The 22773-nt window shown below is 53.7% G+C and overlaps 9 protein-coding genes across 9 annotated transcripts; 6 read left to right on the top strand and 3 right to left on the bottom strand.

Moving 5' to 3' along the window:
- Window positions 1–566: 566 nt before the first annotated feature.
- Window positions 567–1802, bottom strand: LDBPK_303310 (hypothetical protein, conserved; the record flags this gene model as incomplete). Its single annotated transcript, XM_003862994.1, has 1 exon — window positions 567–1802. The coding sequence occupies one exon, from the start codon at window positions 1800–1802 to the stop codon at window positions 567–569; it is 1236 nt and encodes a 411-aa protein (XP_003863042.1).
- A 1018-nt stretch (window positions 1803–2820) lies between these two features.
- On the bottom strand, window positions 2821–5910 carry LDBPK_303300 (ATP-dependent RNA helicase, putative; the record flags this gene model as incomplete). The annotated part of the gene is made up of 1 exon (XM_003862993.1): window positions 2821–5910. One exon carries the CDS (start codon window positions 5908–5910, stop codon window positions 2821–2823), a length of 3090 nt encoding a protein of 1029 aa, XP_003863041.1.
- A 970-nt stretch (window positions 5911–6880) lies between these two features.
- On the bottom strand, window positions 6881–8665 carry LDBPK_303290 (glutamyl-tRNA synthetase, putative; the record flags this gene model as incomplete). Its single annotated transcript, XM_003862992.1, has 1 exon — window positions 6881–8665. One exon carries the CDS (start codon window positions 8663–8665, stop codon window positions 6881–6883), a length of 1785 nt encoding a protein of 594 aa, XP_003863040.1.
- A 3882-nt stretch (window positions 8666–12547) lies between these two features.
- On the top strand, window positions 12548–12835 carry LDBPK_303280 (hypothetical protein, conserved; the record flags this gene model as incomplete). The annotated part of the gene is made up of 1 exon (XM_003862991.1): window positions 12548–12835. One exon carries the CDS (start codon window positions 12548–12550, stop codon window positions 12833–12835), a length of 288 nt encoding a protein of 95 aa, XP_003863039.1.
- A 400-nt stretch (window positions 12836–13235) lies between these two features.
- LDBPK_303270 (hypothetical protein, conserved) lies at window positions 13236–13661 on the top strand (the record flags this gene model as incomplete). The annotated part of the gene is made up of 1 exon (XM_003862990.1): window positions 13236–13661. One exon carries the CDS (start codon window positions 13236–13238, stop codon window positions 13659–13661), a length of 426 nt encoding a protein of 141 aa, XP_003863038.1.
- Window positions 13662–14369: 708 nt separating this feature from the next.
- On the top strand, window positions 14370–15509 carry LDBPK_303260 (hypothetical protein, conserved; the record flags this gene model as incomplete). The annotated part of the gene is made up of 1 exon (XM_003862989.1): window positions 14370–15509. One exon carries the CDS (start codon window positions 14370–14372, stop codon window positions 15507–15509), a length of 1140 nt encoding a protein of 379 aa, XP_003863037.1.
- Window positions 15510–15937: 428 nt separating this feature from the next.
- LDBPK_303250 (hypothetical protein, conserved) lies at window positions 15938–18589 on the top strand (the record flags this gene model as incomplete). The annotated part of the gene is made up of 1 exon (XM_003862988.1): window positions 15938–18589. One exon carries the CDS (start codon window positions 15938–15940, stop codon window positions 18587–18589), a length of 2652 nt encoding a protein of 883 aa, XP_003863036.1.
- A 666-nt stretch (window positions 18590–19255) lies between these two features.
- Window positions 19256–19594, top strand: LDBPK_303240 (ribosomal protein S26, putative; the record flags this gene model as incomplete). The annotated part of the gene is made up of 1 exon (XM_003862987.1): window positions 19256–19594. One exon carries the CDS (start codon window positions 19256–19258, stop codon window positions 19592–19594), a length of 339 nt encoding a protein of 112 aa, XP_003863035.1.
- Window positions 19595–21182: 1588 nt separating this feature from the next.
- On the top strand, window positions 21183–22487 carry LDBPK_303230 (3-hydroxy-3-methylglutaryl-CoA reductase, putative; the record flags this gene model as incomplete). The annotated part of the gene is made up of 1 exon (XM_003862986.1): window positions 21183–22487. The coding sequence occupies one exon, from the start codon at window positions 21183–21185 to the stop codon at window positions 22485–22487; it is 1305 nt and encodes a 434-aa protein (XP_003863034.1).
- Window positions 22488–22773: the final 286 nt, after the last annotated feature.

Raw genomic sequence — 22773 nt, 5'->3', positions numbered from 1 at the left:
TAGCATTCCTCCATGTGGTCCGACATTCAGAGCTCACGCACGTCGCGCAACGGATGCAGCCCTCTCCCTCTTTTCTTGAGGTTTCGTCTCGCTCAGCTGTTGACGTCACATGATGCGATGAGGTCGGCAAGGAGGTTACAAGATCAAGCTGGGCGTGAACGCAAAAGTAGGCGAAGTACCTCGACAGCATAGCCGTCGAGACAGGCAGCACGTCCAAGCAGCTCTAGTCGTCGCGCATCTCGTTGCTGTTGTTGATGTCTTTTTCGTTTCTTGTAGGGTCGAACGCAAGCCATCCTGTTGTTGCAGGGCGGTTTTGCCGATGTTCTCGCGGCGCGTACTGTACATCTTGGGTGAGTTCGGGGGGCGGTAGCGAGGGGAAAGAAGCAGCAAAAGATACAACACGAAAAAAAAACGGAGGAGGAACGCGTCGGAAGGACACACTAGTCCCCTCTCCACTCTCTCCCCAACCTCCGTCCCCCCCCCCCCTCGAAGAGCAAAAACACATGGCAGAGAAGCGGTGAAAAAGGTAAGAAGGAGTGCGAGGGAGGGCGAGAGATTGCAACGCCCTAACGCCCGGATTTTGTGAGCGTCTTCTCTAGCATTGCCTTTTTCCGCTGTATCTCCGCCTCCAAGAACTGGCACTTCGCGAGCGCCTCGTCATATGTCATTCTAGCGTCGTTGGCGGCGCGAATGCGCTCCTCCTTCTCCCGCGCCAGCCGCGCGTCCTCCGCTGCCTCCACGAGGCGCCGTGAGGAGATGTTCTCAAGCACTTTGGTTTTCCACTGCGCGCACTGCTCCCACGCCCTGGAGAGCTCGGCGTCGCTCTCTTCCTGCAGCTGCGCCTCCCTGCGCAGCCGCTGCTCGACTTCTTCCTTGGTGAACATCTTCTTCAGTCCGCGACTGACGTAGTCGCTCGGCTTCTTGTTGGACGCGTTGACCTGCAGCGGGTCGCAGCCGGCCATGAGCAGCAATCCCACCATCTCCCAAGCCCCGGAGTCAAGGCGCGAGTTTCGGGCAATGATGTGCAGTGGAGTATCGTACTCCTCGTTGAGCAAGCATGGGTTCGCCCCAGCGGCGAGGAGCAGCTGGGCTGCCTTGACATCGCCGCGAACGGCACAGAAGTGCAAGCCACTGTTGCCCTGCCGGTCTTGCCGGTTGCAGTCCGCCCCGTTTCGCAAGAGGTACTCCGCCACCTCTGTCTGGCCCATCTTCACGGCTATGAGGAGTGGCGTCGCATCTGTGGAGTCGGTCGCATCGACGTTGGCGCCGTGCTCGACCAGCCACCGGCTCACTCGCACGTCTCCGTCAAATGCGCACTTGTGCAGGGCAGAACTACGCTGCCGGTCTAACTCGTTCACCTTCACCTCCGGATTGTCGCTGTGGCGGAGAATCACCTCCATGCCCTCGATACTTCCACACGCCGCTGCCGTGTGAAAAGGAGTGGACTGCGTCGTGGACTGAATGGTGTCGTCTGCGCCGTGATCGAGGAGCACCTGACAGCACGCTATGTAGTCCCGTGTCACTGCCTCATGCAAAGGAGTGCGCCCCTGCGCATTTGTGGCGTTGACGTTCGCGTGGAGTGACTCGATGACGTACTCGAGTGTAGTGGTGTTCTTGCCCAGGGCAAGGTGGACGATAGTGTTGCCATTTTCGTCTCGGCACTTCTCTACGTTGTCGCTAATTGCAAGGAACTCTTTGGAGAGACGACGGAGAGCTTCAAGGTTGCCGTCGCGGACCGCCTGCTGCACCGCATCTAGGAGCGCCTTGGGACCCTGCTGCCCGCCAATGACGCCGAAATTCATTTAGACTCTCCTTGCGCGTGGGGGTGCCTCAGCGTGTTGCTTCTGATGTGGAATAGTGGTGGGTGGGAAGTGTTCCTGGGGGTGTGGCGGCGGCTCCTCTGGTGTGCAAGGACGCCAGTGAGACCGCTTTTCTGTTCCTGCAGTATGTAGGAAAGGGCACAATACCACCCGCAGAGAGAGGGGCAGAGAGAAACGCGACGACTGAAAATGCCAGCGAGTTTAGTCGTGAAGCAAACGAACAAAGAGATGCACTCATAGCGAGGTCAAACAAGGGGCGGAATGCGTGTCGAAGTGTATTTGCAAATGTGTATGTGTGTCCATATATGTGTGTGTTTGTGTGTGCCGGAGCGCAGAATACATAAGGATCGGAAAAAAAAGCAAGAGCCGATACAAAAGACATAGCGAGAAGGACGTGTGCATCATTAGGAGATGTCCGACCGTAGAAACAAACGGTAGATGGGCCTTGACAAGCACCGAAGACCTCACCGCAGATGCAGTCAGCGGAGTCACCAGCGTGAAAGAGTGGCACTTGAGCGAGCGCTTCGCTGTGATGTTCTCTCTGTCTGCGCGGCATCCAGGCTTTGGCGCATTTAAAAGACGAAGCGGCGAATCTGTACGAGTGTTGTCTGGGAGAGTGTATTTATATTTGATTGAGTAATGACCTCTGGCGTGCCTTAATCGTCCGTTAAATGCCAGGTAAGTCAGGCGAACAGCGGGGGAGAAAAGGAAAAGGGAAAAACAGGGGGGGCGTCACGCCGTCAACATCAAAAGAAGATATACGCACGCTATCATCACTGCGCCCATCACCATGGCCCTGCAGCATAGCACCGTGTCCTCTGGGAAGGTGTTTTTCTTCTTAGGACCAGCTACTTTACGAGGAGGTGCGCATCACACCACCGTGGTGGAGAACGCGGCTGGGGGAGAGGGGCATACAAGACGCGGCACTGCCTCCACACAGAAGACGAGAAAGACACGCATGTGTGGATCTCGCTAGAGAAGTGCTGACGTGTTGCTGCTGCTAGTCTCCCTCCTCCTCCTCGAAGCCGTAGGCACGCAGCCACTCTGGCATCACAACCGTAACGCCCATCATCATGGCCTGTGCAACTTTTGTGTCGGAACGGTGCACTTTCTGCAGAAATCCAAATGTCACATACTCCGGCGGCGGAAACGTGCGCGCCACGGCACTGGTCGGGTGAATGTAGGCGATAGTGCGGTTTACACCCAGCACCAGATATGGTGTCTTGGTAGCGCGCTTGTCGTTGTACTCCACCCCGAGTGAGCGGCACTCGTGCACCGTCGCGCGACGCGCAACTTGGTCCATGAGCCCTGGAATAAAGACCTGCCGCAGCAGCAGCTCCGTCTCCTTTGACAAAGGGCATCCACCACTGGTATGGCTCCCGATCTTTTGCTCACTCTTTTCGTGCACGGAGGCCTCGCCTTCGTCCAGGGTGTCGGCCAGCTCGTCCTGCTCCTTGTTGTGCTGGCGCATCTGGCTGCGGAGCTGGGTGTATAGAAGCCTTGCCTCGTGCATGCTCTTCTGAACCAAGCAGAACATGCCACAGCTATGCCACGGATCGCTGCGGTAGGCATAGAATGCGTTGAGGTAAGTGACCAGGTCGCTTCCAGGGTTCAGCAAGGAGCGAATTCGCCCCTGTCGAGGGTCTGTGGGAGTGTCGGCGAGCTCGTTGAGCTTCCTCGCCTTGAGCTGATTGCCCTCTCCCGTAAAGACGTTGGTCGTCGTCGTGGCCACTGCGACGATGGCAGCAACCATGTCTTGCACGTCAGCGGATCGCGCCTTCTGTTGCTGCAGCACCTCGAGAAGAGCCCGCGCAAATCGTGGCGGCACCGGGTACGCAACCAGCTGCCGACCCAGCTTGGTAATGTTGTAGTTGTTCGCTGCGTCGAGGGCGCCAATGACACTGAGGTGCTGCAGGGCAGCCTTCAAGTCCGACTCCCGCGGTGGCGACGGAAACGGAAAGCCACCGACGTTCTTCACCCCAATGTGCTTCATTAGAAGAACGACGGAATCGAGCGGGGTGCGAAGCACTTCTGGGTCTCCGTGCTTCGCCATCAAGTTTGCGTACACTGCGGTGCTGTAGAGTCGGTAGCAGTGTCCCGGCCCCACACGGCCTGCGCGGCCGCTGCGCTGCTCGGCGGAAGCCTGGCTTGTCCACTCGATTCGGAAGCAGCTCGCCTTGGTCTCCTCGTCAATCACCTTGGACTTAGCCCGCCCAGCATCCACCACATACTTGATATTTGGAATTGTGATGGACGTCTCGGCCACGTTGGTGGCGACAACGCAGAGGCGAGTGCCTTTAGGCGGTGGCTTGAAAACCTCTTGTTGCTTTTGAAAGTCGAGAAGCGCGTAAAGCGGGAGAACGTGGAGGGTGTTCAACTCCCCGTTGACCTCTTCCTCCTGTTCCTCGTCGCCTGGAAAAGTCGTCAACCCCTCTGCGGCAGCGGCACTGTGCTCGTCGCTACGACCCCAGTGATCCCTGCCGGCTAGCCGCGCACCCGCCTCACCGCGGGGGTACTTGCCCCTTCCGCCGCTTGGCTGGGGAGGTCGTCGCAGTCGTCCCTCGTGCACGGTTTCGATCTCCTTCGAGTTGCTGCAAGTCACGTTCTCGTCGTCGAGGGCGTAGTCTGTCGTGTGAAGGCCGTACTCGTCCTTTTCCTCCGCCTCCTCTGCGGTGGCAACGCCGCCGCCTTCGCTGTCGCTCGACGCCGCAGCCGTCTCCTCCTGGCTCCGTCCGGTCAGAAGCCGGTGTTTTGAGTAGGCGTTGTCATAGTACTCGATCTTTGTCGCCGCGTAGTGCCGACGCAGACGGCCACACAGATCCTCGATCTCCTGCTGGGTGCACACAAACACCAAAATGCCACCTGGCGGCAGCTTCTTGTGCATCTGGCGTACCTTGTCGAATGCCTGGTCCACGTACTCCTTCAGCTCCGTGCGTCGGGCAAAGTGGTTCGTGACAGGGTATCGGCGCGCCTCGATGTTGATGAGCGGCGGTGTAATGGGAAAAAGTGTCCGGTTATCCTTGAAGTCTGTAATACGCATGGTGGCAGACATGATGACAAGCTTGAGTGGTTTAATGCACGTCTTGTCCACGTCGCCGTGATGCTTGCGCAGCTCCTCTTCAAACATGTCATTGCGCAGCGGCACGATGCGAGAAAGCAGCCCAATCAGGATGTCACACGAGATACTGCGCTCGTGTGCTTCATCAATCACGATGACGCTGTACTTGCGAAGAAGAAAGTCGGACTGGATTTCCTTCAGCACAATACCCTCCGTCGCAAACTTCAGCCTGCACTTGTCAGAGAGGTTGTTATCGTACCGGACGTGGTAGCACACCTCTTTCCCGAAGGAAACGTTGAGCTCCTCGGCCACACGCCGCGCCATCGACACTGCAGCCACACGGCGGGGCTCCGTGATGAGTATGCAGCCCTCCCTCCCGAAGAGGTGGCCCTCTGGGTGGCCGTATCCCGCCTCCCACAGAAACTGCGGAATTTGGGTTGTCTTGCCGCTGCCCGTCTCGCCACACACCAACACGCACGTGCGGCGCGTTTCGTTGATGGCCTCCATGATCGGCTGCTCCTCGCGCAGAACAGGCAGACCAGCACGCTGCTGCTTCACCTCGTCTGTGCGGTGAATCTCAATGTGAACATTGGCCGGCGCAACCTTTGCCCTCTCTGCCGTCTCACGCTCTAGCAGTGCCTGCAGCCGCTGCATCTCAGCCTCCTCTTCCCGCCGCGCCGTCCTCAACTCGGTGATGATCTTCTCCTGTGTCACGCGCAGCTGCGCGGTGTGTTGCCTCTGGCTTTCCTCGCGCTCACAGCGCGCCTTCAGATGCTCCACTCGCAGCTCACGCTTATGCATCTCTTTGAGCTTTCGCTCCTGCGCCGTCTCCGCTTCGACAAGGCGCTTGTGCTGCTCCACGATGTCACGCGCCGCCGCTACCTCGGCCATAGCCTCGCGTGTGCGCTCTTTCCTCTCCTTTTTCTCGACTCGCTGCTCCTTTCGTCGCTCGTCGCGGGACTTCGCCAGAACACTGGGCAGCGGGGTCCCGAGGCCGAGATCCGCAAATGATATCGTCGCCTTCTTTGGCATTGTTGGCCAGAGCGTCTGTGGCGCACAAAGTGCGATAGTGTGAAGCTGGTTCGTGTTAACGGTCGTGGCACAGTCGCCGTGGCACCCGACAAACAGAAAAAAAAAGGAGAAACGAAAGAAGAAGAGTGGCAAGAAAAGGAAGTATTCAGACTCTGCTCTCGCTCGACCACGCCAGACCAGAAGCCAGCACCATGGGAACACTACGCCATGTGCATCCAGCTGTCATGGCGCCCTTGCAGCGCGGTGCATTTAAATCACCCCTCAAAGAAAAGCAGGTCGAACGTATAGAGAAACAGGTGGTTCAAGGTAACGCAACGAATGCTCACGCAACAAGGACTGACGCCCTCCCATGCCTCTCCCTGTTTACGTATTTTTCTGTTGGTTGCAGCTTGCCGTTGCTTGCGTGCGCATGCGTGCGTCTTGGGATGCCGTCGTTGAGGCGAAAAAGAAAAAGTCCGCGGGAAAGAGAAACAACGGAGACGGTCAGGGAAGGTCACAAAAAGAAAAACCTTCAAGGAAGCAAAACAGCTTGCACAAACACACACGCAAGCCTCTGCAACTTAAACATTTGCTTTACCAACCCATCCCTCTCTTGTGATTCCCTCCCTTCAGCCTTTCACGGGGTTTAAAAAAAAAAAACTTTCAAAGTTAACCATAATGAGTGAACGGCATGAGCACGAGGAGACAGACTTAGAGCGATGGCGGGTGATGGCGAAAGGGAGAAAAAGGCAAACCGTCGCTGCTCGTGGGCAAGACCATCACTTCAAGAGCGCCACAAGCACCTCTTTGACTCCATTTAACCTTCCTCCCGTTTCAGAGTCACCAACGAGGGAGCCTCGGCCCCGCCTGAGCCACCAAAAGACACAAGACAACAGTTACATGAACGGCTTTCAGGTAACGACACGTTTTGTGGAGCACGACAGAGACTCGTGCATGCGAAAAAAAAAAATACACGTGCTCTCGAGCCTCGCTAGCTGCTCTTCGCCGCTGCCTTCTGAGCCGCCTTCTTCGCTGCCTTAGCTGCACGCTTGGCCGCCAGCTCGTCGGCGGCGGACGCCTTCTTCGGCAGTGTCTTCAGGTACTGCGCCTTCGCGGAAAGATGGTTCACTTTGTCGCGGCCATCCGGGATTGAGATGAGCACCTTCTTCTCCGCCTTGTCGTCGTCGACGATGTAGTAGCCGCGGCGCTCCAGCTGGACAATGTCACCCTTCTTCACCACCGACAGCGCCTCCTCGCCAATAACCTCCTGTGAGTAGCGAGAAACGGGAGCAATGATGTCATCAATGCTCTCCTCTGGGTCCGGTTTCTTCTTGGTCAACAGATTATCGTACTCGTTCAGTGTCAAAATCACCGCCTTGTCGCTCTCCGGCACCCACGTGAGCTTGAACTTCGTCTTCTTGACATCTCCCTCTGGGTGCAGAACGATCGTGGCCTCAGTAGGCAGAGCATCAGCGCTCGGACGCTTTATGTCCTTGACGTATGCGTTGCCCCAGTCCATCAGCGTCACCTCGTCACCGTCTTTGATGAGCACCACGTCCTCAGCGTCCAAAAAGATAATATCTGACTTGTAATACGTCTTCTCGCCCATGCTGGAGTCCTTCTTGTGGAGCGGCTTCTTTTCAGCTTCCATATGTCTCTGCCCCTCCACAGTGCAGCGGACCTTCAGCGTGTTCGACACCACCGTGTAGCGGGGGCTTGTGGGGTCTAGAATCTGTGCATTAAAGTACCAGATCTTCGACCACTCCATGAAGTTCACGCTCTTCGACATGCCTTGCTCCGCCACAAACTGGCGAAGCGCCTCAATCTGCATACCACGGCGAACTAGTGCGCGCACCGTCGGGAGCCGCGGGTCATCCCACCCGTCCACCACATGCGTGTCCACCAGCTTTGTTAGCATTCGCTTTGACATTACCGAGTACTCCATATTGAGTCGCGAGAAGTCCTCAATGGTCGGCTTGCGGATCCCCATAGCGTCGCAAAACCAGTAGTACTGGGCATTGCGGTCGTGATACTCATTTGTACGAAGAGCATGGGTTACACCCTCAACCGAGTCGACAAGAGGACAGCAGAAGTCATAGGTCGGGTACGCCACTTGCTTCGTCCCGTGGCGGGCGTGCGGGGTCATGCTCACGCGGTACATGACGGGGTCCCGCATCGCCTTGTTGGGGTCGTCAATGGACACCTTAGCACGAAGGCACGTGATCTGGCCTTCCTCAGTGCCCTTCTTCATCTCCCTCCACAGGCGCATGTTCTCCTCCACAGACGCATCGCGGTACTTTGTCGGAATACCGTTGAAGCGGCACTTCTGCATCTCCTCCCGCGGTGTCTTATCACAGTACGCCAATCCACGCTTGATCATGTCCTCCGCCTTCTCGAACATCAGATCAAAGTAGTCCGACGAGTATGTTGGCCCGAAATCGTACCGCACACCTAGTGTCTTGAGATCCTCCTCGATGGCAGCCTCAAAGTGCTCCTTTTCCTTCGATGGATTTGTGTCATCGAAGCGGAAAAGCATCTTTCCCTCATACGCGTCCGCCAGCATGCGGTTGATCAGCGCAGCTTTCGCATGGCCGATATGCAGGAACCCGCTAGCCTCTGGGGGGAAGCGGGTCACCACCTTACCTTTCTCAGCATTAGAGAGCTGCAGCTTCTCATTTTCCTCACGTTGCGGAGCTGCTGTAAAGTAGGTGTTGCTCAGTGTTAGAGCCTTCAAGTGGATATTGACTAACATATGCATAGGTAGAAATCTTCTCATGAATCCTTTGGTATATGCAACTTAGTTTTCGTTGTTCTGTTCGTGTATGTGTGTGTGTGTGTGTGTGTGTGTGTGTGTGTGCAAGCACAAAAATGAAGGAAAAGGGAAAGCATCGGAGCCACAAAGATCAGCGAGACGAAAGAAGATTAGACGGTATTGCGTACAGAATGCCAGAGAACCACTAAAAAAGAAGCGATGATGTAGACGCCGAGCGTGTGAAAGTGCAAACTACGGCAAAACAAGTTCATCTGTGCCAAAATAAACCTAAGACACAAGTGATGACGATATTTGAGGACCCCTAAAGCTTTCAGGAAGGAAGGCGAGCAAATCACAAGTCGCCAATCACCTGACACACTTCCGCTTCTTTCAACGACCGGTGTTGCCACCAGCATTGGGTTCATTTTGTTTGTTCCACATACGGAACTTCGAGACGCAAGCAACTAGAAGTTATAATAGCGCGTCCTCGAATCCTGCACGTGTAGCACAGAGCAGTAGTACAAGCACTTGAGATTGTGTGCCGCTCACTCGCTGTAGGTGAGAAAGCCCCATGTACACGAAGTTTGGCCAACGGAGACAAAAAAAAAGTGGCGATAAAACAAGTAAACAGAGTTGAATTCAAAGGGCACCGACATTGATGTACGATTTAAAAAACACTATTGCCATAGGAATCGAACTCGAGGGTCCCCTAAATATCCTGCATACAAAACCTGAGACCTGTCACAAGGCACGCAAGTATAGAAACCCCGTTAGCAGAAGAAAAAAAGGGGGTAGAAAAAGTTGTTCAGGGGGGCTGCATAAGTATTTGCATGTAGTCATATACAGACGGTTTTTTTTTTTTTTTCGAGATTTAAGACCGGTGTGTGCCGTCGTCCTTTACTGCGAGAGGTAGCAGCGATGAATTGAAAGCCACTCTAAATAGGCTCTAAAATTCGCTCTTCCGCGTCAAGGAGAGAATATCCAGCAAAAGTAGAGTTCTTTTCACTGATTCGACGACAGCGCAGACTCCCTGGGCAACTTCAGGCAGCAAACAAGTCTGAACCTAACATCTCAGAGAAGACCGATGACACATGTAAACAAAAACGCGGAAAAAGGCTGCATAGCGTCTGACCATCAAATGCATCAATCCACGAGGCCAGCATACGGTTTCCTTCGTGTCTCCAAATGACAGTCGCCACACAAGCACAGGCACACGAACAAAATGCCTATGCGTTTAAGGAATCCAACATCGGCATTCCGGCATTCGCTTCCAGTTCTCCCACGCCGCAATACCCCGAGTGAAATACAGCTGTGTGAAAACAAACGCGCACGATAAAAGCACAGCAAGCAGAAACTCGTGCTGCTGCGCAGGACAGCAAGGGTATCAGAACTACAGCACTCAGGCCTCATCATGAAAGTTATGGGAGCGGGGTAATAACGCTAATTAGGCGTTCAAAGCTTGGTGCGCATCAAAGGGGCACTTTGAAAGACTCTTTCCCGCGAGAAACACTCGCCGAGCCGCGCAAAGCCGCTTCAGCAAAGGGCATCCACTCGAATGCATAACATCCAGGAGATCAACAAAACAATACACAGGAAAGATGTTTCAGGGAGCTGGTCAAGGTTGCGCGGGCAAGACTCCACGAAAAGAATCAGTTCAAGAGGATGGTTCTTATTATTTCATATTGTGAGAAGCAAACTGGCTCCTGACGTGCAGCCACGACCTTGTTTCAAGTGGACAATCATCACTCATTCTTCGGCATCAGGCGACGGAAAAAAAAAGATGCTCTTCTCGAAATCGTTTTAGTCCTAAAAAAGCACGCACCTGAGAACAACACTGCAAATTTGAAAAGTACAAGGGAACGGTACCTTCGAGACAGCGCGACACGTGCATCCTCTCGTGAATCTGAAGCGTAGCGTGCAAGCCATGTGCTTTCGATTATTAGACGATAGAATGTGCGCTCATAACTTGCGGCGAGTACGAAAGGCTACGCGAAAGGAAAACCATTGCAGGTGACTCTTGTCAACGAAGTGACGGCAACACTTTCACAGAGGGCGAGGTACACACACAGCTGTAGAAGAACACTTTGGAGCCAAGAGCAACCTCACGCATACTTTTTGAAGTACGCAACAACACACAACATGTGCGTGGTCGAGCAGCCTTTATCTGCATAGCCGCTCATGGCGGTATGAGCTACAACACCCCCTAATTATTGCCTTCCCGCATTATCTAAATACAAGTAACTCTGCACTTCAACGATTAGATAGCCCTAAAGTAAGACAACACATTGACACACACACATACAGGAAAAGAATGTGATATTCGATATAGCAACAGAACGTTGTGTGCCCACTACCATGCTTCTCTATCTCAACGGCTTAGTAAAAGTCACGTCGACTACACCTGATAGCGTTCTGGTGCACCAGGAAGCAGCCACAGCGCTTTTTCTTTCGTTTGTGTAACCCGTCTCCCAAAAAAATCACTGAAGGGCAGTTTAGTGTAGTAAGAGGAAAACGATCAGTCAATACTTTTAGAGTGTCAAGACAAGAATACCCCCCGACACTGGACGCTCCTGGACCTACAACACAAACTTAATCTACGACAACAAAAAACAATGAAGAAAAGCAAAACAGCGAAAAAGCAGAGAAGTGATGGTGTATTTATCAAATCTAAAAACTCGTGCGAAACTGATCCTCGCTCGGATGGGGATCAGCACAATATGCCTGCGAATTCTAAATGCTGGAAAACAGCATGCATGCAAAAAGAATACGCAGACCGGGGGACTCGAAACAGCGCATCTTGGAGTCTCTACAGTTCAAGGACTCAGACTATTCGCACTACGTTTCGTCAAGCAAGTATAAAGCATGAAAAGCCGGGAAGCCTTCCTGCTACAGATAAGTGATCCTGAATCGAGTAGCTTCAGTGCACTTATAAGCGTGGACTGCAAGCAAAGAGAAATTACAGTACTTGAGACGAATGAAAGAATGCGCGTGTGACATCGAAGACAACAAAGAGGAGGAGCAGATTCTCCAGCATAAAGAGTTGCTTTTCTCACGTTCGAATCGGCAAAGAATCACCTCTCGCTTCTCACAATCAACAGGCTGATGCATATACAGCTTCTGCCCTCGAACTGATACCGGTGAGCCGAGTCGCCGAAAGCAGCGTGCAACAAGCACCATGTTTGACGTCGAACTTCACCAGACAAACAGAGATTGTGCAAGGTGCAGCACTTCCAACGTGCGTACGTTAATGGATTGGTGATCCGTGCACTGGTACATTTGTCAGCAAGCTGCAAGGCAGAGGAACTCATCAGCAGCTAAAATGAATCATGCTGAGAAGTTGGGGGGGGAGGGCAAATTTCCTTCGGCTCGCATTTACTTATCAGCCTTCTCATATGGCTAGATCGTCGGGAAGCAAAGGTGTGCAGGTACAGTTGTGGCCAAAGCCCCCCCTGCACTTTGTCTCCACTCCTCGTGCTTCTCACGCAGCCCTCACTGACGACAAGAAGAACTTCGGCGTTCTGAACATCTCTGGCAATGCCGATCTAATTTCGTTTCTCTTCTCAGAACCGTCCGCGCATTTTTTCACACACTTTTTGCAGTTTCCATAGCGCACGTGAAAAAAAAAGATTTGCTTGATGTTTATCACTCCCAGTCACCACCGGTTAAGCATTTCAAGTCTTGCAAATACCGCCCCGTCCAGGGAGTGGTGCCGCCGTTTTGGTACAAAGCTGTGCTGGTTGTCCGATGAAGAAGGAAATCGTGCCGCATTCATCGCCGAGTCATTAGCCGACTTTTCTCATGCTGGATCTTGATGAAACCCCTTTTCCCACTTGATGGACTCCTTTTCACTTTTTCATCTCTCTCATTCACAACCGTTAGCCCTGCAGGTAGGCAGCACTTTCCGCAATGCTTCGAAGATCCAGCCGGTACTGCATGAAATACGCCAACCTGGAGCTCACCACACGAGGCGAGTTTCCTCACGGTATGAAGGAGCCTGGATTTGTGAAGAAGCTGGACAAGAACATTCCTTGGTACTTTTCGACATATCGTTCCATGTACCATTGGCCCGTCGCCGGAGAGGGCTGGAGCGATCTTAACGAAGCTGAAAAGCATCACGATCTCCACATGTACTACACGCTGGCGTGGTGGAAACTCGGTGAGGGCATTTTCGACGCTGACGACGAGGATCGCTAAGCATTAGTCTCAAGGATCTTTCTGAGGAGACGTTCACAGCACTGTTGATGGGTTTGGCGTGAGTTAAAGAAACAAATGCAAGAGTCTGCATAAGTGCGGGACTTCAATATACATGTCATTGTACTCTTGGCGCCACTGGATTGCTCTTCTGCTGCACCGATGTCACAAGAGCTGTTGCTTGAGCCCATAGGACCTCTTGCAGCGTTCTGCTCATTCCTTTTCAACACGCTCCTGTGTGAATGACTATGAGTAGGAATGCATACCTTAATTTCCAGCTTTCCTGATCTCCTTTGTGTATCTTGTCACCTGGTGCCCTCTCCATTGCCTTTCCCTGTAGCATGCTCAGCGGGCATAAAAGCTGCTTAGAGTGTTCCTCTTTTTAGGTTTTAGGACTGCAAAGATGCTTCGCCGCACGGCCGCGAAGCTGTACCGCTACCAGGAGTTTGAGATGCACAATGAGGCCAAGTACCCGTTCAACTATCCACGAGAGGCTCCGAACACATCTGTTTTCCATCAGTACCAGCTGAATTTCTGGATGTTTTGGGGCTATGGCCGTCAGGAGCTTTGGATTGACCGTGACAATCGCCGCTACGAAACGACTTGGGAGATGTTTCGCCGTCTATTAATGTGGTTCTTTCCGTGCTACTTTGTGTTCCCGTTTGGCCTGCCTAAATTTATCGCCGCCAACGCATTTGGTGAATACGGAGAAAAACCATATCTCGACGCGATGATGCACTCGCCAATGGACAATCACTACATCGAATGGGGCGGCAGCACCCTTGATGCAGAGTGGCTGCGCCACATACACTCGAAGGAGTCCTTTTAAATTTCTACGACCGCTTTCCTGCTTCTCCTTTTGAAGAATCTGCTAGTAGGTTTTTCTTTGAGCTTCTCTACATAAATGTTCGAGACGTAAGTTGGATGAGGAGACCGGTCTTTTCCAACCTCCAGCGAAGGTCTCTGTCGGTAGTTTTTTTTTATAGCCACTTTGTGTGCCAAGCATATCGAAGTCTCATTTGTCGCATCTACAGTGAAACTTGTACTATAGTAGGGATAAGGGAGGCCGCAAGAAAAAAGGAATGGAAATATAAGGTGATCTGCCAGTTGCATGGTGCTTTTTCTCTTGTGATCTTTGCAGAGTAGCTGAAATTCTCAGCAAGGACCCTCTCCCTCCACCACGATATCACATATCTGTGCACTGGAAAAGGTCTATATGACCAGGGCAGGCCTATTTTCATTTGCGGTGTTGCTTAATCCGGCGAAGTATGTGAGCGCAATGATACCTTCGATACCTTTCTTTTACTCGTCATCTCCTGCTATGCCTTTCGCCCACGCAAATATTATGTGTGTACATATATATATATATATATACAGATGTATGTATGCGTCTGTTTGCACCTACTCTTAGTTTGCAAGAATAGACAGCATTATGAAAGCGCTGTTGCGCCTTTTCGATGGAACGCAACGAGTGCGAAGCGTTGGCGCAACACGATGGCATGCGACTTATGGAGCGAAGGCGCTCAAGCACAAGGATATGCTAGCAAAGTATGGGGATCTCACAGTGGTGAAAGACGATCTCACTTTGCTGGAGAAGACGGAGTCTTACATTGCGAAGTGGCGCCTGAACAGGTGGGAGTTTCGAGTTCCGCCTCTTCTCTACCCATCAGAGCGAGAAAAGGTAATGCTACAGCACGAGACACTCAAAGCTCTTTGCCTGAATCGAGCAGAAGAGCACAAGCACGTTTTGGGTGATATTCAAATAGTGGCAGCCATAACCGGTATTTCGCCGGAGAGTGTTAGGGAGAAGAACCGTGCGTGGCTTCAGGAAGAGGCTTCCAAACTTCGATGGAAAGGCGAGGTTAACAAGGCAAAGGAGCTCCGAGACGCTTTTCTGCGCCTAGAGGTGTACGGTTCTCGAGATCATCGCTTGCTGGAGCGACTTTGTTGCATTTACGGCATGGGCATGCAAGGTACATTTGATGAGGCGTTCAGCAACATAATTGTTCAAGACCCGTCGACTGGAAAGCTCTATGTCGACGAAGCGAACCCATTTGCCGAGCTGCAGGCGTACATTCTTTCTCGCTATCCGCAAATTGATTTAATCCACGACTTTCTAGGACTCAATGTAGTTTCAGGATACCGACCTTCATTAGGCCGCTTTCTCATTCACTGTCTGTCCAAGAAGAATAGCATTTCAAACCCCGTTTCCAATGGACGCGTTCTTTTGCATGTGAGCGCGAGCAAAGAGACATTGTTTGATTACGGGGACAGCAAGAACCAGATCACGCACGACGACTCCATCTATGGACTGCCTGACTTTATGTACGTCCGCGGAAGCGACATTTTTCTGATTACAATCTCAGCTGACAATCACTGGCTCCGCAAACGGCAAGTGCCGCACAACAAGCAACTCGAGGGAATTGCGAGGCGCTGCAGCTTTGTTCTGGGCATTCCGCTCGACAAGGTGCGCATCCGCAACCTTCTGCTTCCGCCGAACTACGTAGACTCGAGCTCGCTTCGTCGCCTTACGGAGACCGTTTTGGATATGTCACCAGCTTCTGTGAAGGAGGCAGTGCCGTGGATTTCTTTGTACGAGAAGGAGCTTGATGCACAGGATGTGGACTACTGCGAGTTGGAGAAGACAGTAAATGAGGAAGAGTGGCTGACGCTTTAGCGAAGCTTCGACGCCGATGAAAATCTGCGCATCGTGTATGTGCCGCATCTCAGGTGTTTTTCTTTCAGCGAAGGTTGTCTTGTCGTTGTTGGGTGACGCACATAAAAAAAAAAACATACAGACGACAAGCAGTTTATCAGAATTATGACTTGGAAGGCTGAATCATTTCAGTGTCTGAGACAGCTGTGGAGTAAGCGTGCTTTATCACCTTGATGCCATGTCTGTTTTTGTTTTCCCGGCTGTTATCGACTCCTCTTCGTGGCTACACATGACAGGCAATTGTGGTGCTTTCAGATGAGCGAGTAGCCGCGACGTGCGCTCGTAAGTGCCTCCTAGTTGACCTTATCTGCGCTTCCTCACTTACAGTTCCTCCATCCGTTTCTCTTTGCAGCACTTGTTTTCTGTTTGTATTTTTCTAGAGGCTTTATATGGAGCTCATGCCAGCGGCTGACTTCACGTGCATTGTAAATGTGGTGTTGTACTCGTTTTCTGAGACTGCCGGAACGTATGACGAGTATGGACCGGTGAGCTGTGCGCTCATTGGGAGCAAGGCGAACGACACAACTTTTAAGCTTGGCTGCTATCGTGACAACAAATACATCTGCACCGCAACTATATCGCCGAGCAATGATGCTGGAGCGCACATCGCTCGTGACGGCGCGTACGTCACATTTCGTGATGAGAAAAGTCACTACTGGTCTTTGCAGTTTGCTGCAGAGGACGCCGCCATTGAATTCTGTGCGCAGGTTGCAGTCGCCATGTTTGGCGCGGCCGGCGAACCGACGGACAGCATCCTCTCCTGTGATGTTGTGAAGGGCAAGGAGAACAAGCAGATCTTTGTCGGCGACCTCGTCAAGGCCCTCTACCGTGTATGGGTGGTGCAGTCTAGCGACTCCAGCGACGGACTACCGCGTCTTGGCAGCTTGCTGGAGAAGGAGAGCGAGGATGCTGTGAAATTCATGGCGCCAGCCAGCCATCAATGTGTGACGGCGTCGATGCGGGGCTTCGAGGGCATGACAGTTGGTATGAGAGAAGGAGGGCAACGCCTCATGGTGATCCCTCTCAGAGCAAAACGTGGACGCGGGCCAAATGTCAACATGTGCTTTTATGTTGAGGTTATTCGCCGCAAGGATCAGCAAACCTCAACATCTCAGTCCCACAGAAGCGCCAAGGAGAGAGGTCAGCTGCTTTTGACTGGGGGTGATGGTGGAACGGCTACGGGCTCGCCGGCGCAGCCTCTCGCCATAAACTCTGGCTTCGCAGATGGACACTCGGCGATGATGGCAAGCGGCTTCAGCAAGGAGCAGTTTTTGCTGGTGGACAGGCTGCGCGATCAGGTGTTTACTCTCACACAGCAGCTGCGTGACACTCGCCGCGAGCTGGACAGCCTTTGCGCTGACCTGAAACGTCACGAGCGCCAGTCTGGAACGCAGAGCTTGACGAGGGCACAAATCGAGTACTCGATCGAGCACCTTCTTGCCGAGGGTGACACTAAGAAAAAGGTATTGGAGGACAAGAGAGCCCTCATTGGTGAAACAGAGGCACGAAATCAAGTGTTGGAGGCGCGGCTCGCCAAGTTTCTGCAGACGACGAAAACATTGGGGGAGGAGGCGAAGGCGGCTCTTGATGATAGCGCCGGCGAGCGCATCGAGCTGGATCGGCAGCTTGCTGACACGCAGGCGCGAATTGTTCGGCTCAATGGTGAGATAGAGGATTTGGGTCGACTCCTCTGCTGTCTCGAAGATACTTTTCGCTTGACAGCCTTAAAAGTGAAGGAAGAAAAGCTGCGTCTGACGCTCTCCATCACAGATCATGAGAAGCACGAGGAGAGGCTGCTGAGGCTCCAGGAGAAATACAGTGAAGAGGTAGCCAGGCGCAAGCTCTTAGAGTCAAAATTGGCACCCTTACAAGAGGAGCTGCGCAATCTTGAGGACGATATGCAGCTCAAGGAGTCACTGACGCAGCAGATTAGAGCAAAGACGGAGAGCGACAGAACGCACTACGCCCAGCTTATACAGCAGGAGCGAGAGCAGGCGGCGATTGAACTAAGGCAGCTCAAGCAGGACCTCATTGAAGAGTTGGCCGCACGTGATCGGCAGTATGAAGAAGCAAAGGAGAGGGTTTCGACGGAAGCCTACGAGCAAGGCATGGCACAGGGCGTGGAGGAGGGGCTTGCGGACGCTGCCAACGAAGGGGATGTGATTGCGCACGACATGGCGGTGAACGCGCAGCGATGCAAGGCTGAGGCAGCGGCGTTGCAGGTGCGTGTGCAGGCTAACTGCGCCGCAAACGAGGCGGATGAGCGCCGTCTCACCTCTGAGATAGAGTCCCTCCAAACTTCATTGGCGCGAGTCCTTCATGACAACAACACCCTCTCGACCCAGCTTGAAGCGGCGCAAGAGGAGCACGCTGTCAAGGTCGGTGAGGTGTACCAGCGGCTCGTTCGCCTCATCCGCTTGTGTGGAGCCGCCTCAATCAGTCAGCCCTGCTTGGCAGCAATGATGCGGGCTGCCGAGTCCGGGGCAGAGTTTGATCCCTTCCGCTTCCAGCAGATGGAGAGCGCGAGGGAAGCGCAGCTGGCGCGAGACGAACGGGCTGCTGTGGCGGCATGGGTGCGAGCAAGCGTGTACAATCAACCCACCTACATGCCACCGCTCCGTCCACCGTTCCCCTATGCCCCGATGAGCAAAGGTCCCGTACTTTCCGCAGAGACCATGGGAACCAAGGTGTTACTGAACCCAGCAGTGCATCACCGCCTTCCAGTTTTGACGGAGACAACTACATCCATCACGGCAGAAACGCCAGCGCCGATTCCGTCAGCAACGCTGGCGGCTCCTGGGGAGGTAGAGTCCGTCATTCCTGCGCCTTCGCTTGCGTTGCCGCCGGCTCCTGTAGCCCCTGCCCAACCCGCTGAGGTGGCAGAGTCTCAGCAAAGCGAGCCGCAGGACACGGCGGCTATTCAAAAGGCGTCACCACGACAGCGCGTCAAGTTTCCTTCGACGAAGATCCGATACTTAGGTGACAGCGGTGCAGCCGGGGGAACGGAGGCCACTGCGCATCAGCGGCAACCTTCTTTCTAGGACTTGTTCGCTTGCGTGAACATCTCTCACAACCTCAAACAACCCCGTTTAAACAGGAGTAAACGGGGAAACAAAAAGCGCGTCGCTTTTAGAACGCACTGCACCCACTTGTAGCTAGTGGTCAGCTTTCCTTTCCCTTTTTCTCTTTGCTCATCTGTAAGTTGCTTTTCTTTGGTGTACTTCCGGTGTCTCTTTTTTCACTGTTTTCCAGGTGATTACTCACCTTTTCTCGGAGTCGCTGATTATTGTGAGCTCAATCTCTCCCTGTGTGTGCGCCACCTGAGTATCTCTCAGAAGAACTTTCTGTGACATGGCGTTGCCGCTTGTCTCCAGATCTGGAACATCAGGCAGTCGTTTTTGAGTGTGCGTTTTTGTTTTGCGCCACCTGCTGGCAAGGCGTAAGCATACACGATTCGTCTGCCTGAGGGGCTGGCACCTTCAATCCATACTGCGGTGCCTTCCCTGCTGCATCGCCGTTTGCACGTTTCTCATGACGTCTTCTTATCTCTCTCTTTTGTGTGCCTCAACTCACCCGCACATGCACCCAAACTTTTGCACCCCTCCCCATTTCATGCAAACCAACACGCTTTCAACACATCACGACTCCGTCCCACCCCTTTCCTGACCGAACACACACCTACACAGCGAATTGTGTGTGACAACATCATGACGACCAAGCGCCGCAACCACGGACGTTCGAAGCCCGCGCACAGCCGCGGTCGCGTCAAGCCGATCCACTGCTTCAACTGCGGTCGTCTGACCCCGAAGGACAAGGCCGTCGGCCGCTTTGTGGTGCGCCGCATGCTGGATGCCGCTTCCGCCCGCGATGTGGCGGAGGCGTCCCCGGTGTACGGTGCAAACTTCCCGATGCCGAAGCTGTACATGAAGCAGCGCTTCTGCATAGCGTGCGCTATCCACAGCCGCACCGTGCGCGCTCGCCCGGTCGGAAACCGCAAGATACGCTACACGAGGAAGGTGCCGTTCCGCCCGGCTGGCAAGAAGTAAAGGAAAAACTGCGCGCGGAGGCAAGGATGATTCACACATGACGCTCTTACCAACCTGATTTTTTTACTTTGAGTTTCTCTTCGAAGAAAACATAGAAACAAAAAAAGACGGGAAGAAGGCCTTTGGTGTGTAGAGGCAAATCCGGATGGCCTGAGTTAAACTTCGGGCGTGTGAGGACAGGATGCAGGAGGCAGGCTATGCGCTCCGTCTCAACCGTGCGGCAACTCGCACACCGCTGTCCTTCGTATGGATACGTCATTGCTGCTCATGGCAGTCAAACTACAGACGTGTAAGGGCACGTGTCGCCATCGATGCGTTTCGCGTGTCGCCTTCGCGTTCCTTTTCTGCATATGACTGGCGTGCGCAAGACTATGCCCCCCCCTCCGCATTGCACGTCAGAGATCCCTTGGTGAATTTCGTGCCATCAAGCTTCTCGATCCTAAGTGATTACGTGCTTCACTATTGTTTTGGTTCTTCTATTTGCACTCCTCCCTGACTCCTCTCCTTATGTCGCCGAAAAAAAAATCGTACCAATGCCTGCCGCGCGGCACGCATCTGCTCACGGTTGTGCGATGAAACCGCTTCATGCATGGCCAAACGCACACACACATACGTGCACAGAATGAAATCGCTCGTATCATCACATTTTCTCTTTACTCTCCCGCCCCGCGCAACAGGAAACAAAAAATTACAACCGTCTCTTTCCTCTTTGCCTCTCTCGTGTTTTGTATCTTTCTCCCTTCTTTCCTTCTACTGCGTCTTTGTTCCTTTTTCTCTCTACCTCCTGCCCCTCCTCCTGTCGCCGTTTCTCTTTCGGGCTTTCCTCTTTTTTTTTCCTCGCTTTTCTCCCCCTCTCCCCTGTCTCGTTTGCCGCGGTGCTGGCTTTCCGCTCCATCCGCATAGATCCCCTTCCTGAATGCATCGATACCGTTGTGCGGAAACAGACACTCCATCAAACGTACCCCAGTCAGCTAATTACGACCGGTACCACCTGATTCGAGCTTGCGCGCATTTCTTCTCCCCATCTTTCACGGGTACAGCTCGATATCTCTCTCTTTCGCGCATTTTCTTTCCCTTTCGCGCTTCTTTCTTATTGGATCCTTACTAGCTTGTCCCTTCCTTCCCAGCGCGGCAGCGAGCGCGTTTCTCTCTCTCTCTCTCCTTCCGCGTTTTTTGACATTAGCTTTGGCGAAGCGACGTGTGAGCTGCATCTGCTCGAATTTGGTGCTTCCTCCCTCCTTTCAGCCTCCCTATTGACAAGAGCACACGCCAAAACGTATATGGGAGTGAATTTCATAGTATCGTTTCCAGCGCTAGCTTTCTATCTCGCTCTTCGGGGCTCGGCGTCTTCTCACTGACTTTTTATTTACCCTCTTTCTATTGGTTTCGTTCGTTTCCTGCCACCTCCCTCTTGAGTGTGCTGTATTGTGCACAGCACCCCTCAGTCGCCGCGCCGAAGCCACGTGCAGCTGAGGTACATCGTTCATTGTCGGCATCGCCCCTCCCCTCATTTTTCACATTCCTCTTTCCATTCAGGCGCTGCGGTGGAACAGCGCATTACCCGTCTCCCCTCTCCTCTCTCACAGCCATGCGTCGCTCTCTGCTGCTTGCCTGCTCCGCCGCCAAGGGTGGGAGCTGGGCATCCATGCCCGATGCAGAGATCATGAAGCAGGTGGAGAATAAGAAGATTGCATTTTACGGCCTTGAGCAGGCTCTTGCACCCGACTATGACCGCGCCATCGCCATTCGTCGTGAGATTGTGAAGAAAAAGATGTGTCCATCAACCGCTGCCACACATCCGCTGGAGAGGGTTCCCTACAAGAACTACGACTGGAGCAGTGTTGTCGGCCAGAGCTGCGAGAACATCCTCGGCTACGTTCCGGTACCGGTAGGGTTGGCTGGCCCGCTGCTGTTGGATGGAAAGGAAGTGGCACTGCCGATGGCGACGACGGAGGGTGCGCTGGTCGCGAGTGCGCACCGCGGTGCTCGCGCCATCAACCTGAGCGGCGGATGCCGGACAGCGGTGCTGAAGGAAGGCATGACGCGCGCCCCTGTAGTGGAGGTGAACTCTTTCGACGAGGCCATCACCGTGATCAAGTTCTGTGAGGAGCGGTTCGACGTTCTGAAGGAGGCCTTCGAGTCGACGACCCGCTTCGGGAAGTTGCTGAGCATCAAGTGCGCCATGGCGGGTCGCCAGGTGCATATGCGCTTCTCTGCCTTTACTGGAGATGCGATGGGCATGAACATGATCACGAAGGGCTGTGACAAGGCGCTGCAGGTGCTGCAGCAGCACATTCCCTCTGTGCGAGTGCTGACCTTGTCGGGCAACTTCTGCACTGACAAGAAGCCGTCCGCACTGAACTGGGTGGAGGGACGCGGGAAGTCGGTCGTGGCGGAGGCCGTCATCAAGCGTGATGTGGTCGAGGGTGTTCTCAAATGCACGGTGGACAGTGTTGTGTCGCTGAATGTGACTAAGAACCTGCGCGGTTCTGCGCTTGCCGGTTCCATCGGCGGCTTCAACGCACACGCTGCCAACATTGTGGCCGCGCTCTACATCGCCACTGGCCAGGACCCCGCACAGATAGTGGAGTCCGCAACCTGCATGACGACGGTTGACAAGGCTGGTGAGGATCTCGTGATCAGCCTCACGATGCCGAGCATCGAGGTCGGCGCCGTAGGCGGTGGCACAGGTCTGTCGTCGCAGCGGGCCATGCTGGAGCTGATGGGGTGCGCGGGCTCTAACAAGGAGGACCCAGGTGCCAACTCCCGCCAGATCGCGCGCGTCGTCGCTGGCGCAGTCATTTGCGGGGAGCTGTCCCTCTTGTCCGGCCTTGCAGCTGGCCACTTGCTGAGCGCCCACATGAAGCTGAACCGCAAGCCTCCGACTCAGTAAACTTAAGCACGGAAATTGCGATGTTGCTTTGGCTGAGCCGGCGTGCTCCTACTGGTGCTTCCGTATGCATTATTCAAAGGACAGGGCTGCCGAAAGATTCACTTGGCATGACCCTGCGGTTGCGCTCTTGCGTGGTTGTGCGCCTATATTTCTCAGAACGCGCAACGTGTGTTATTTATTTTGTTTTTTTTTTTCGCCCAGCTGTTCGCTCCTTGATGACGGGAGGCACGCCGCAACGCGTGGCATCCTCATGGCCCCGGGCCGCCCCTCCCCCTATCCCCCCTAT

Source organism: Leishmania donovani, chromosome 30 (assembly GCF_000227135.1).
Source record: "Leishmania donovani BPK282A1 complete genome, chromosome 30".
Classification (NCBI taxonomy): Eukaryota; Euglenozoa; class Kinetoplastea; order Trypanosomatida; family Trypanosomatidae; genus Leishmania; species Leishmania donovani.
Note: the sequence above shows the minus strand (reverse complement) of the source record. Positions and strands in the feature narration are given on the sequence as shown.